General features: G+C 40.7%; 1 protein-coding gene across 3 annotated transcripts; it reads right to left on the bottom strand.

Moving 5' to 3' along the window:
• Positions 1-1222: 1222 nt before the first annotated feature.
• LOC110517354 (hydroperoxide isomerase ALOXE3) lies at positions 1223-14270 on the bottom strand. 3 transcript variants are annotated; one of them, XM_090187801.1, is made up of 15 exons: positions 14136-14270; positions 11700-11853; positions 10857-11064; positions 10503-10584; positions 10263-10385; positions 9371-9474; positions 8645-8817; positions 7153-7296; positions 5177-5380; positions 3559-3645; positions 3113-3282; positions 2847-2968; positions 2530-2630; positions 2143-2313; positions 1223-1991 (listed from the first exon to the last, which is right to left on the bottom strand). In XM_090187801.1, exons 2-15 carry the CDS (start codon positions 11844-11846, stop codon positions 1812-1814), a joined length of 2016 nt encoding a protein of 671 aa, XP_090043927.1. In that variant the 5' UTR covers positions 11847-11853; positions 14136-14270; the 3' UTR covers positions 1223-1811. The 3 variants fall into 3 exon arrangements, with proteins under 3 accessions (XP_090043927.1, XP_036809939.1, XP_036809940.1); XM_036954044.2 differs by lacking the exon at positions 14136-14270 and adding an exon at positions 12648-12817; XM_036954045.2 differs by lacking the exon at positions 14136-14270 and adding an exon at positions 12648-12794 and having other exon boundaries at positions 11700-11863.
• Positions 14271-14594: the final 324 nt, after the last annotated feature.

Genomic DNA, 14594 nt, shown 5'->3' with positions numbered 1-14594 from the left:
CAGCAAGGAAGAAGCCACTGCTCCAAAACTGCCATAAAAAAGGTTTGCAACTGCACATGGGGACAAAGATCGTACTTTTGGAGAAATGTCCTCTGGTCTGATGAAACAAAAATAGAACTGTTTGGCCATAATGACCATCGTGATGTTTGGAGGAAAAAGGGGGAGGCTTGCAAGCCGAAGAACACCATCCCAACCGTATAGCATGGGGGTGGCAGCATCATGTTGTGGTGGTGGCAGCATCATGTTGTGGGGGTGCTTTGCTGCAGGAGGGACTGGTGCACTTCACAAAATAGATGGCATCATGAGGTTGGAAAATGATGTGGATATATTGAAGCAACATCTCAAGACATTAGTCAGGAAGTTAAAGCTTGGTCACAAATGGGTCTTCCAAATGGACAATGACCCCAAGCATATTTCCAAAGTTGTGGCAAAATGGCTTAAGGACAACAAAGTCAAGGTATTGGAGTGGCCATCACAATGCCCTGACTTCAAACCTATAGAACATTTGTGGGCAGAGCTAAAAAAGCATGTGCGAGCAAGGAGGCCTAGAAACCTGACTCAGTTACACCAGCTCTGTCAGGAGAAATGGGCCAAAATTCACCCAACTTATTGTAGGAAGCTTGTGGAAGGCTACCCGAAACGTTTGACCCAAGTTAAACAATTTAAAGGCAATGCTACCAAATACGAATTGGGAGTATGTAAACTTCTGACCCACTGGGAATGTGATGAAAGAAGTAAAATCTGAAATAAATAATTATCTCTATTATTCTGACATTTCACATTCTTAATATAAAGTGGTGATCCTAACTGACCTAAGACAGGGCATTTTTACTAGGATTAAATGTCAGGAATTGTGAAAAACTGAGTTTAAATGTATTTGGCTAAGGTGTATGTAAACTTCCGACTTCAACTGTATTTATGTATGTGTATATGGGTATGTACTTGTATGTATGTATGAATATATATATATTTACCCCAAAAATATATGGGGGATTGGAAATTATGCAGAAAATGATGTTGATGGAAGCAACAATCTTTCCGCAATATCAAGCTGATCCAGCCTTAGAAGAAAATAAAACCTTTCTTTGTTTTTTATACCTGAATTCATATAATTTTCTAATCATTTCATGCATGTATTTTTTTTACATTTAATACATGAGGGAGGTAGACAGGGCTTCAACAAAAATGACATGAGGCAAATATCACAATAAGACTGGAGATATAAAAAAATGATAAGCTTTTAATTTCAAGTGAGAGTCACACCTATTGTTCTCTCATATTATTCTGACACTTGTTTACTATTAATCAACATTTCAGTGTCACATCATTTAGTAGGAGAGATCATTTTCACCAGGAGTCCCTGTAGTCCGTAGTTATATGGCACCAGAAATGAATCTGTCAGAAAGACCATGTATTTATTAACATCCATTAACACATACAAATGTAATAACATCAACAAGTTCTTTGTCTGTGAGGGACACCATGTGGCGGTGTGTGTTGGTTTAACACAGTTAACACTTCTGATACAGCAATAACATTCTGACTGAACCCACAGTGTGATTTCCCTTTATCTGATTGAAGTGGGACATTAGTTTAGCAAAGCTCCAAAAATTGACATACTCAATACATTTTGTAGATTTTAGAATGTTTACAATTGCATGCCTCCAGAATCATTGGGTCGTGTTCATCAGGGCACGCAATGCGAAACGTTTTTAAGCGCAAAACAAAGGACAACAAAAATAAGGTAGTTCCTCAGTTTTCTTCCAATTAGTGCCTAATGAACTGGACCCTGGTCTAGGACTTTGGCTTATCTAAATGGCCACGCTGTTCTCCACCAAAGCAGGGTCCATGTAGGTGTATGGCACTGGTAGTCCAGAGTTCCTGGCCTTGACGGTCTCACTGAAGACCTTCAGCTCCGTCTGGAATTTCTGAATCATCCTGCAGGGTGGCATCTCGTTGAAGTGCTCCTCTGGGTACTGGCCAAGAGCCAACTGCATATGGAGAATAATTGAAGTTAGCAAAATATTGATAGTTATAATATTAACATTAAAAAGGACACTTAAATAGGATATTTTGTACCTAAATATAGTATTTCGGGCCTTGTTGATATTGATAATAGTTCATGAAAGATGGCAGACTCACAAAGTCACTGGATTGCTTGCTAAGGAGCCACATGGTGGACATGCCCTGTGCTGTTGTGCCGACATCTGGGAAGGTCTCCAGCATGGTGCTCTCAGTAGACTGCCCCTTAGTGGTGGGGGGTGGCTGTTGCAGGGAGATGGGGGTGTTGGGCATCCAGCCACCATAGTCATACTGTAACATGAAGAACAATGACTGATTATTACTGACATCCAATATGGTGCTATTCTGAAATGATATGATAGTGGCAAGGAATTACAGAAAAAACCTTGCAACATTTTTACAAATACGTCTCTTCCTAAATGGTAGAGGAGGCAGAAAACGTCAGTAGTGCTTAGATTTAGATTAATAACACACTTGAAAAAAAAGTATGGGCTACGTTACACCCACCTGTCCAGAGTTGACAGCAGAATGCTGGCCTGAGCAGGTGAAGATCACCATGGTGACGAACTTGACGACCTCTGGCACAGTGGACAAAGACTGAGGGATTCCTGGACAGAAAGATAAGAACCGAGAGAGGTGTGTGATGAATGGAGTTATGCCAGGGGAGCTGGGTGGACTGTTACTATAGGACAGTCACGTCCATGGAAGATGTGAGTTATGCCGGGGAAGTTATGGACCAGAAACCAAAAAACATATTGGCAAAAACAAGACATTTCACCATACGTCATTACAACACACCCCCATATTACCCTGTACATCGTCACCTGTGCATTCTTGGGCCAGGAAGCCATGGTCAAAGATATCCTTGATCCAGTTCTGTAGTTCCTGGTCTTCCCGGACCTCTGAGTCACTCTTGTAATAGAAACCAATCACTCCCTCTACAAACCTATACGGAAGGCGACAACGGAAGAACGAAGAAGAAAGAAGATATCATATCTATGTAGAGCTATGCTTTCACTGTAGATTCTACCAGCGGATGATACTGTACTACCACCATGTAGGTCTGCTCTACTGCTCTGTCGTAGCCTACCTGTGGATGATGTCCCACAGCTTGAGTCCATCATCCCTGTAGTAGTTGTTGGGGACTGACTCCAGACCTCGTGCAGTGATGTCCTCCGGCATACAGAGGGAGCTGTAGGTCAATGAGGCCACAGATCTCCTCAGGATCTCAATCATCCCCTCTCCGCCCGAAGCAGCAAACTACAACGTCACTTAAAGTTATTTGATTACATAATTCTGTAACATTATAATGTACTTTAACTAAGCTGCAATATTACACTGGTTCTATGAGAGATAGTGAACCTACCAGCAAGTATGTTGACCAGGAGGGCCAAATGACCATACATGGGGGTACTGTAGGTTCACTACAAGACATACAACCGCATGTACGCTGACTCTGACACAACTTCCATGCATGTGTGATTCCTAATATGGACACCACACACTTCTATGGAAACAGTCCACTCAGTAGCCTACCTGAGTGAAAACTCCTTCATCAGCTATTAGAAATGCCCGGGCCAAGAGGTTGATCTGGAGGGTGTAGCGGGTGTGTGGAATCAGAAGCTAAAGCAGTAAACCAGGGTGGAGAGAAGGATGGATGGTCAACAATCCCAAGAGAGAAACTGGCATTAGTAAGGACAGATTGGAAATAGGTGTATTATACTTTCATGTGTCATTATCCTCTGTCATGGTCCATACACACCAAGACAGTCGGGAAGAGGGCACGACAATGCCTATTCCCCCACAGGAGAACGAATAGATTTGCCATGGGTCCTCAGATCATCAAAAAGTTCTACAGCTGCACCATTGAGAGCATCCTGACCAGTTGCATCACTGCCTGGTATGGCAACTGCTCGGCATCCGACTGTAAGGCGCTACAGAGGGTAGTGCGTATGGCCCAGTACATCACTGGGGCCAAGCTTCCTGCCATCCAGGACCTCTATACTAGGCGGTGTCAGAGGAAGGCCCCAAAAATTGTCAAAGACTCGAGTCACCCAAGTCATAGACTGTTCACTCTATTACCGCATGGCAAGCAGTACTGGAGCGCCAAGTCTAGGTCCAAAAGGCTCATTAACAGCTTCTACCCATAAGCCATAAGATTGCTGAACAATCAATTAAATGGCCACTATTTATATTGACCTCACCCCTCACTTTAGCACTGCCTAAATGTTCAAATTACCTCAATTACCTCGAGTAACCTGTATTCCTGCACATTGACTCGGTACCACCTGTATATAACCTCGTTATTGTTATTTTATAGTGTTACTTTTTTAAACTTAATTTTATTTAGTAAATATTTTCTTAACTCTATTTACTTAAAACTGCATTGTTGTAAGTAAGCAGTTCACGGTAAGGTCTACAGCTGTTGTATTCGGCGCATGTGACAAATAAAATGTTATTTTATTTGATCCTCGGAGCACTAACTGGACATGCTATGCTATATTATGTTATGATGTATTCTGTTATATATGCTATGATATAATATATTATGCTATCTTATCTTATGCTTTATTATGTTACGTTATTCTATGCTATTTTATGCTATATTATTATTTATTTATTTATATATAGTTTTTTACCCCCTTTTTTTGTTAGTAGTTACTGTCTTGTCTCATCGCTACAACTCCTGTACGGGCTCGGGAGAGACGAAGGTCGAGAGTCATGCGTCTTACGAAACACAACCCAACCAAGCCGCACTGCTTCCTAACACAGCACGCATCCAACCCGGAAGCCATGTTATGCTATGATATATTATGTTATGTTATGCTATATTATGTTATGCTATATTATGTTATGCTATGCTATATTATGTTATGATATGTTATGCTATATTATGTTATGCTAGGCTATATTATGTTATGCTATGCTAATATTATGTTATGTTATGCTAATATTATGTTATGCTATGCTATGCTCAGTGGAGGCTGCGGAGGGGAGGACAGCTCATAATAATGGCTGGAATGGAGTGAATGGAAGCCATGTGTTTGATAACATTCCACTCCAGCCATTACCACTAGCCCGTCCTCCCCAATTAGGGTTCCACCAACCGCCTGGGTTTATGCTATGTTATGCTATGCTGTACTGTGTTATGTACCTTGTAGAGGGGGTGCACCATGGGCATGTTGCGCAGCAGTGCTACAGCGAACACCTCAGCCAGGAGGTGAGTGCGCAGCAGGTGGACGTTGAGCTGGTGCTCTTGAAAGTCAGCGCTCCTCACAAAGATCTTGGCCAGGAGCCAGTCATACTCAGAGTCAGTAGGAAGGAAGATGGGGTTGTCTTTAGCAGGCTTCTGCTTCAACTGTGGAGAGAGAGAGTGTTAGGGACCTCATAGATGGCTACCAGCAACATTATCCCTGTTTAATGGAAAAATACAAATAATAACATTAGCGGATTCCTTTTTGGTGCTACATAGAACCCTTTTTTGAAGGTTCTATAAATAACCATGAACATAAGGTTATAAATGGAACCTTTATGGTGCTATAAAGAACCCTTTCCTAAGGTTCTATAAATAACTTCTTTTTTTTATGTTCTATTTAGCACCAAAAAGGGTTCTGCTATCGTTTCAACCCTTTTTGGTTTAGGGCTTGACATTTACTTTTTTAGCCACTTGTCCTTTGGACAAGTAGGAAACCTTTTTTACTTGTCCAAAAGCTCAAGACACACACAAAAAAAGGGTCTGTAACACCATTTGTATGTTTTGTACATCATTGTATGATGCAATGAACCACTTTACAAAATTAAATGCATTACTATCTTTTTTTTACCATAGAGAATCAGACAAAAATGGAGGCTACACTGTCTGTAACCCTGTAAGGCTCTCCTGGAGGATGGTTGGACACCCTTGATAGTCTAAAAAATGTTGCAACATTGCAATTACAACCAAATAGCCTACTTGTTATGTCTTTATAATTAAGGGCTTCCTGTCATCCCTGGGATGATACAAAATATGTCTACGGTTCAAAAGAATGACAGATTCAAAATGCACACAACCACTGCACATCTAAAATGTAAAAATGTAATAGTCTGACGCAACAGATCAGACCGTTTAGCTTAAAACTGTTGATAAATTTGTTTTTTTTAAATGTTTTATTCATATTATAAGCTCAACAATGCGCACATGGCTTTAGGCTAATGTTAGTGGCATTGTTGAATTCGAATTTATAATAGGAAGCTAGGACTGATGGTTTGGTTAGCTAAACTAGCAAGTATTTTTGGTTACCCAGGCAACTAGTGTCGCTATCTAGTAAACTTGCTAGCTATTTCAGTGGATGTTGAACTCATTTATCCCTGAAAGCTGAAAGGAACATATTTCTAGCAGTTAATGTGCTAAATTATAGCCATGGTATAAAAGGGATAATCAACTCGGGGCTCTATGCGTACTCTGGAAAATAACGTAACTCTGTGGAAGGTTAGTTCCACTCTGCTAGCGCGTTGTGGAACACACCTCATTATTCATTATTTTCCAGAGAACACATAGTCGTTGATTTCCCTTACGCATTTCACAAGACACTTTCACTAGCTATAGTCATATTTAACATGTAATGACACAATAACACAAATATAAACTGGAATGACACTCTCACTCAAAAAGAGCTTTGAGAACCCCCCCCTAAAAAAATAATTATGAGCTGCCCCCCCCCTACATTTGATTATCACAAAAGAGGAAAGAACCCTTCCCTGAACTCCAAAGAAGCATTGAAGGACTCAAAGGTTTCACATAAAACCATCACCCTTCCCAAAGGACCCTTGATGAACCATATGTTCTAAGTGTGTAATGCAATCATTCAAAGCATTTGAAGACTATATCAAACATATTTTCTTTGGGCCTGTCAGATACAGTGGAGGCTGGTGGAGGGAAACATGGGGAGGACGGGCTAGTTGTAATGTTTGAAACGTAAAGAAGGGAGCGGTAGTAATGAGCCCGTACTCTCCATTTCTATCTCCACCAGCCTCCACAGGTAACTGGGCTCTCTAAAGGAGATTGAAACATGATGGGTTTACAGACTCTCTCACTTGTAATGGTCTCCGTGACTGTAGTCTTCACTTCAAAGTTAGTTAGGGCAACCTTACCTGGATGGCGATGGGAACCAGCTTGTCATCAGGGGTTCTGTAGAGCAGAACCAGAGGAGCCGCCATGTACTGTTTTTTCCTATTGATCACGTTTGCCTTTAATCCATCCAGGTTCTTGTAGTCAAGCAGGAATATGTTGCCGCTCTGTTAGGGATTGGATGACATGGGAGAATAAATCCAAAAGTTACTGTAGGATAGAATGCAAAAATGCAACAGGTTAGGATTACGGTTCACTTTCTTGGTATTTTGGAATGGGACAGATATTGTAGCTCTGTGTTTTACTAGGATTATCCCAAAAAACATCCAATAAAGTTATTTTTGCGATTACTTTCTTGAATTGTAGGGTCACCATCCCCCCACAAAACATCAAAGAAAGTAATACTGGGATGTTTTTCATTTATCAGTGACCAGGTTTCATCCAACATTTTTGAAGTACATGTCAGATAGAAAATGTCACGACAGGCCTGAAGAAAACAGAACGTTTGTCTGTAAACCCTCAGCATGTCAACAAAACAAAATATGCTAGATATTTTTGTGTCTGTAAAATGTATTATGTGAGAAATGGTGGTGGAATGGCAGATGCTTGACTGCCATTGATAAGTAAAAATAATATTTTTTGTCTATATAATAATGTCATCATGTAGATTATACCTGCACTGTATCTGCCAGCTGTTGGCTAGAGTGCACGAGCCAAGACCAGAGTGGGCACATTCGCTATATAACAGAAAAATAATTGTGACAAAGCCATCAGAGTTGAAAATGCGATGGAAATGCCATTTACATGTTTAAATGTTTTATGTCTTGGTACATGGGAATTTAACCACAAAGGTTATTTTTATGTCTTGGTACATGGGAATTTAACCACAAAGGTTATTTTTATGTCTTGGTACATGGGAATTTAACCACAAAGGTTATTTTTATGTTTGGGTACATGGGAATTTAACCACAAAGGTTATTTTTATGTCTTGGTACATGGGAATTTAACCACAAAGGTTATTTTAATGTTTGGGTACATGGGAACCACAAAGGTTATTTTTATGTTTGGGTACATGGGAACCATAAAGGTTATTTTTATGTGCACTACGTCATCACACAGACTTATATCTGCAACAGGTCAATTTGATGGAAACATCTATCGTGGGGAAATGTGCATATTGTTTTAATGCGAATTTGAGAATATTTGCATGAAAATCTATCGCCAATTGGATGGAAACCTAGCTATTGAGAAACATACTGGATGGACCTCCACCAAAGTCATCTGTAGGTCCAAAAAGGAATCTGGTACATGCTTCTGATGATCCAAGAAAGTGGATGTCTAGACATCCAACAAAAGGATCTCTATTGACTTCCATTGATAATTGTGAATATCTAAGATATTCACCTTGGTCCAAGAGGACTGCCCCATGTCCAGCGCCACCCTTGGTAGAAGTGGTACTGCAATAATTTAGGCAACTTTTAACAATGAGTCCCATTTTGACATACTGTACAGTACCTGCAATTCCTTTAGGAGGCTGGACGATCCACGAAGAGAGGGCTTGACCATGTCTCCTGTGACGGGGAAATTTGCCGGCAACTCCGAGCAGCGACGGATCAACATGGGGTTGCAGCCGTTCAGATACTGGTACCCGAAAAACTCGTCTTCCTTCCAGTGCTCCTGTGCGTAGTCTGGAAGGAGGAAATTCTGGGTTGTATTAATTAGTGCACACCATAGCAAAACCTTTTGCAACAGAAAATAAAATCAATAGTTTCTTATTGGACAGGTATTCCCTCCCTGTTTCAGTCTGTTTTCTTCCAGATGATGCCTAGTAATCCAGGGTCGTTTTCAGTATATACAGTACCAGTCAAAAGTTTGAAGCTGGTTGAGAGAATGCCAAGAGTGTGCAAAGCTGTCATCAAGCCAAAGGGTGGCAACTTTGAAGAATCTCAAATATAAAATATTTGTTTAACACTTTTTTGGTTACTACATGATTCCATATGTGTTATTTCATAGTTTTGATGTCTTCACTATTATTCTAAAATATAGAAAATAGTGAAAATGGAGAAAAAAAACTTGAATGAGTAGGTGTGTCCAATCTTTTGACTGGTACTGAATGTATATTTTTATTGGACATATTCAAGTAGTATTACTTCCCCCTTTCACTTTGTTTCAAAACGTTTACCACCTAATAAACAGGCCCCTGGAGTTAATTCTGCAAATGCACCTATGAAATGCACTCACCTGAGATGACAGTTCTATTACAGCAGAAGACTTTGCTGATTTCATCAATGTTTTTCCAGCTCTTCTTGCTGTCAGAATACCCCTTCAGTTTCAGCTCAGTGATCCTACAGAATGGGAGACAAGGAACTGTGTCAAGCTGAGACAATAGAGTTTTGCAGAGCAATTGTACAACTCAACAATATAAATGAATGGAATACTTTAGAGTTTTAATGATCTTCTGCAGGAAGTACTATTTGAACTAAAGGTGAAATAAATAAAAAATGAAATAAAAAACTGTCCTTAGAGGATGAATTATGCCCGACGTATGCAACGTAATTAGCTACGCAAAAATGTCTGTCCTGCATAGTTGAAAAAACATGCAAGTGTGTGCAACCCAAAATGTTAAACTCACCACGTACTGGACAAAGGAAAAAAGCTCAAATCCGCACTGAACTATTCTCAAGTTTTAATGTAATTATCAGCAGGAGAGGGCAGAGGAATCAGACACATTTGGGTGACATACTTCATCAGCGTTTGGAGAAAAATAAGGCATTCACACATAGTTATAATTGATGAAACATTGTAGTATCTTTTTTCACAATCATAATTTACATTCATTATTTACATACATTATTCTACTATTTTTCACAACTTCTAGTGCCTAAAAATACATTAAGATGTAGAGAATATTTTAATGAATGAGGGTTTTGGGGGGTTTTCCCCCCCAGTGCATGCCTTTTGAACCCGGCACCCAACAACTTTTAGTTACTACAGACCTTCGAGTTGAGCACGCAGATTCCTCATTCTGTAACTTACCACATAACCACATAGGGAAGCCATAATGAGGAGCACATTGCATTCTCGTGTTGTGTACTCAAGTCGGGTATACATTTGGCTTAGGTGAGGAACTCACCCGGTGGCGGCGGTGAAGAGGAACTGGGTGGCCTTGGTGAACGAGAATTGGATCTCGCTGGGAAGATCCAGAGGGTTGTCTGCCTTCATGCTGCCGGGGAAACCCTCCTTGTAGGTATCCCAGCTGAGTAGGAGGAGGAGCAGGAGGAGCAGGAGAAAGAGGAGGAGCAGGAAATATATGGAGGTTGGTCAGATATAATGGACAGACTGGGTAGCTAGGACGAAAGACCACAGCACCTACCAGTACAGCTCAGTTCTCGTCTTCATCTCCTTTTCCCTGCTGTACCTGGCAAGATGATTAGTTTCATCACAGAGCCTTTTAGCTGAAAAATATAAAAAATAATGAATCAAGTTAATCACACGTATTATTGCACTAATCCTTCAGAACCAGTGTTGCATGTGTTACTGAATGTACGGTGGCCCTAAGAGGAAAAGTAGCTTTTAAAACTTAGTGACATCATGCACACACAAAGAAAATGCCCCCCCCCCCCCCACACACACACAATGGCTGCAAGTATCCACTTTTTTCCCCATGCATTACTCATTCTAACATGTCTGCATGTGATGTTGTTTCATAACGTCACACCGTGCTGACCTGTGCCCTCTCTGAACAGGTGCACTTCCTTGTCCATAATCCAACGGTAGATGGGGAACTGGCATGTGTCTCCCTCTGGCGTCGTCACGACAACCTTGGACGGGAACCAGGCGTCCTGGGGGAAGAGTGGGAGGGGCTGTTTGTCCAGCTCTATCAGCACCAGCGTGCCGAGGGAGGAGGGGCACACCACGTCGAATTCACGAGACGCCTGCAGAGAGAGAGAGAGAGAGATGGAGGAAGTGAGAGATAGATGGAGGGAATGAAATAATGAGATGGAGAGAGGGAGAGAGAGAGAGAAAAAGGGAGGGGCAGAGAGAGTGAGAGAGAGCAGAACCTGGACTGTGTGAGAAAGCAAATAACAAAGGCAAATATAACTAATCCTGGACTACCAGTATTCATGTCACATACACTATATGTGTATGAACATATTGGTGCGTTTGGGTGTGTTTTGAGCACAGTATTTGAAAAATGCAAATGGTAAGTCTTATTGAAGCTAGAATAATTTGTTGCTACATCCATATTTTGGACTTAAATTATAAATTATATATATTCATAGATTCTTGAAGAATATAATTTATAATTGCTTAGTTCAACTGTCGTACCCAATCAGAACCCAATGATTGTAAGCAATGTAAATGTAAACAAACACTAAGCTATAGCCACAAAACATGGTTAAAAGTACACATTCTTCTATGAATTTGAGAATGGTGACATTTCTACAAGCCCATCCCTCAGCTTTTTACCAAAACAGAGGCGGGGTGCCTCTTTGTTATTGTTTCAATTAAGGATTCTAGATTTAAAGAGAAATATCTCTTAGTACTGATAGGAGCATTACTGACTTACCGTGCCTTGATAGAAGCCTCCCTTCAAGCTAGTGAGCCACGTGCGCTTACTCTCTCCATTCTCGCCAACCAGCTTGATGAAGACATTGTTCATCGTGGTGGCAGTTGCGATGTTGTGTGTGTGCACAGTCACCTTGTATTTTGCCATTTTGACTCTGAAAAACACTACGATAGGCTTATCTGCACACACTGAGACTGCACAGCAAACAACAGTTCATTCAATGTAGACAGTGCAAACATTTCTGCAAATATTAAGACTTGCATGATATCTGTTTTAATAACAAAATATTTTTTGGGGGGTATTCTTGCTAGAATAACAAACTTGCAAAGCCACAGTTATTGCATACACACAGCATGTAGGGGGACATTTTGCACAAGCAAATGACAGTGAGCAAATGAACCATAGACAGGAGTAATATTCTTATTCATTGTGCATATTATCCAAAATACCCATTGCATTGTGTGCATATTATCCAAAATACCCATTGCATTGTGTGCATATTATCCAAAATACCCATTGCATTGTGTGCATATTATCCAAAATACCCATTGCATTGTGTGCATATTATCCAAAATACCCATTGCATTGTGTGCATATTATCCAAAATACCCATTGCATTGTGTGCATATTATCCAAAATACCCATTGCATTGTGTGCATATTATCCAAAATACCCATTGCATTGTGTGCATATTATCCAAAATACCCATTGCATTGTGTGCATATTATCCAAAATACCCATTGCATTGTGTGCATTGCATCCATGGCTCAGTACACTGATCTCTGGTTAAATAATAGCCTCCTCATTCTACACATAGTTGAAGAAAACAAAACATGAAATCACGCTGCACATCAAGTTTAACTGTATTTTCTGCACACATCTGTGCTCTTTTGCTTGATGAAAATGTCTCCCATATTATCAAAAATAAAACATTCAGAGTTCCCTTACCTGATTTGTTGATAGTTTGTAGTACCCTGTTAACTGTGCCTTAATGATCACCTTCCCTACTGCTCGTTTTATACCTGGCTGGAGGTGTGTGTAGAACCATATGTACATATCTGGGTGTTACTTCCCACCATTGACCTTGCATATCCTGCATGATAAATTCTGAGAATGTTGATAGCGAAGCGTTGCCCAATCACCTATTGTAAATACACAGTAGAAATTTGAGCCGTGGTTGAAAGGGTGTTGTAACGTCAATTTCGCAATTCTGAGGGCATGCGGTGAAATGTTTGCTCAGCACTGCAATGCAAGTTACAGGTGGGAAATTGAATTGTTGTCACAGACTCTGTTTTGGTGGTCTGCAAAATATCCAAACAGGATTTCACAAGTCTTGTATAGTCACTATATGGAGTTAGTACTATATATACAATACTGTACAGTATTTTTTTTATGTAACATTTATTTAACTAGGCACGTCAGTTAAGAACAAATGCTTATTTACAATGACGGCCTACACCGGCCAAACCCGGACGGCGCTGGGCCAATTATGCACCGCCCTACGGGACTTCCAATCACGGCTGGATGTGATCCAGGTTGGATTCGAACCAGGAACTGTAGTGACGCCTCTTGCACTGAGATGCAGTGCCTTAGACCGCTGCGCCAGGACAGCCTCCAAATCCTTCCTACTTGCACTGATGATGCAACACCCATTGTGCTTTTTTGGCAGGACACATACCGGCCAAAATGTATCACTAACTCGCGTCTTATCGCATATCCTTCATGGCAAATTCCAAAGAATAAGTGAGGCCAGAGGAGGCTGGTGGGAGGAGCTATAGGAGGAACAGCTCATCGTAATGGCTGGAATGGAATCAATAGAACGGGGTCAAACGTGGTTTTTATGTTTCATGTGTTTTATGCCATTCCATGATCCCATCCTCCTATAGCTCCTCATACCTGTGTGAGGCCCTCTGCTGATGGAAAAGGGTTGGCGAATAACATAGGCTACTGTAAATATACACTAAAGTGTGGAAAAGCATGTTACTTTAAGAAGACCAAGTAGTGATGGCCCCTTTTTTTTTTTAAACATTCAAACTAGGCACTTTTACTTGGTAACATCAGGAAGCAGATAAGGTGCAGGTCAGGTTAGCCTATGGAATTCCATTCTCTTAAAGTATTCTCCTTCGGGGATTTCATAGTTTTTGTTGACAGCTAACAGGTAGAAGTAGTTGAGATAGTAGGGGAGATTAAAGAAAGCGATCTAGGTCAGAATGTGGCACAGCTGGGAATTGAACCCTTGCCTCCAGGGACAAAGGGTATTACAGCACTACCACGAGACCAGCCCCCAGGACAGCATATCAAAGAATTCTAATCAAATACATTTTATTTAACATTTACAGTCTTCTTAGCAACCAATAAAAACTACAGATTCGATAACAACCAAAATACGATATCTTTCCCACAACGTCTCCATTTCGTCACAAAGTACATCTTTACCTGGTTGCATGACGTCTTCTCAACCAGTGAGTCAGTTGAAAACCAGAAAATTACCATTTTTGCCCCCTGGGACATCTATTTGGGTCGTAACAGGACAAATCCCACCTACTGTATGCTGCCTTTCTGTTCAGAAATGGAGTTGCAGGGACTGCAGTACTTACATATGCAATCTGTATATATAACCTTCACTGTGTACATAATACAGGGATTCCTGCAGGACAAACACAGGCGCAGGGTAGACAGGGTCAGGAATGAGGTCAAACCAATATATGTTTTTATCATGGAGCTAGGTTTACAGTGAGCTTAGTGTGTCTACAGTATGAGGCCCATATGGTTGTAATAATAGATTTTAAAGATTCAACTTTGTAAATACACTATCTTAACATGAAAACACTTACATACGCACTGAGCAGTGATAGCAGACATGAACTGTGAGTAGTACAATGCTTTTGATGAAAC

This window comes from Oncorhynchus mykiss, chromosome 10, assembly GCF_057628025.1.
Source record: "Oncorhynchus mykiss isolate SJ-2025 chromosome 10, ASM5762802v1, whole genome shotgun sequence".
Taxonomy (NCBI): Eukaryota; Metazoa; Chordata; class Actinopteri; order Salmoniformes; family Salmonidae; genus Oncorhynchus; species Oncorhynchus mykiss.
The sequence above is the reverse complement of the archived record's forward strand: the minus strand, read 5'-3'. Positions and strand labels throughout refer to the sequence as shown.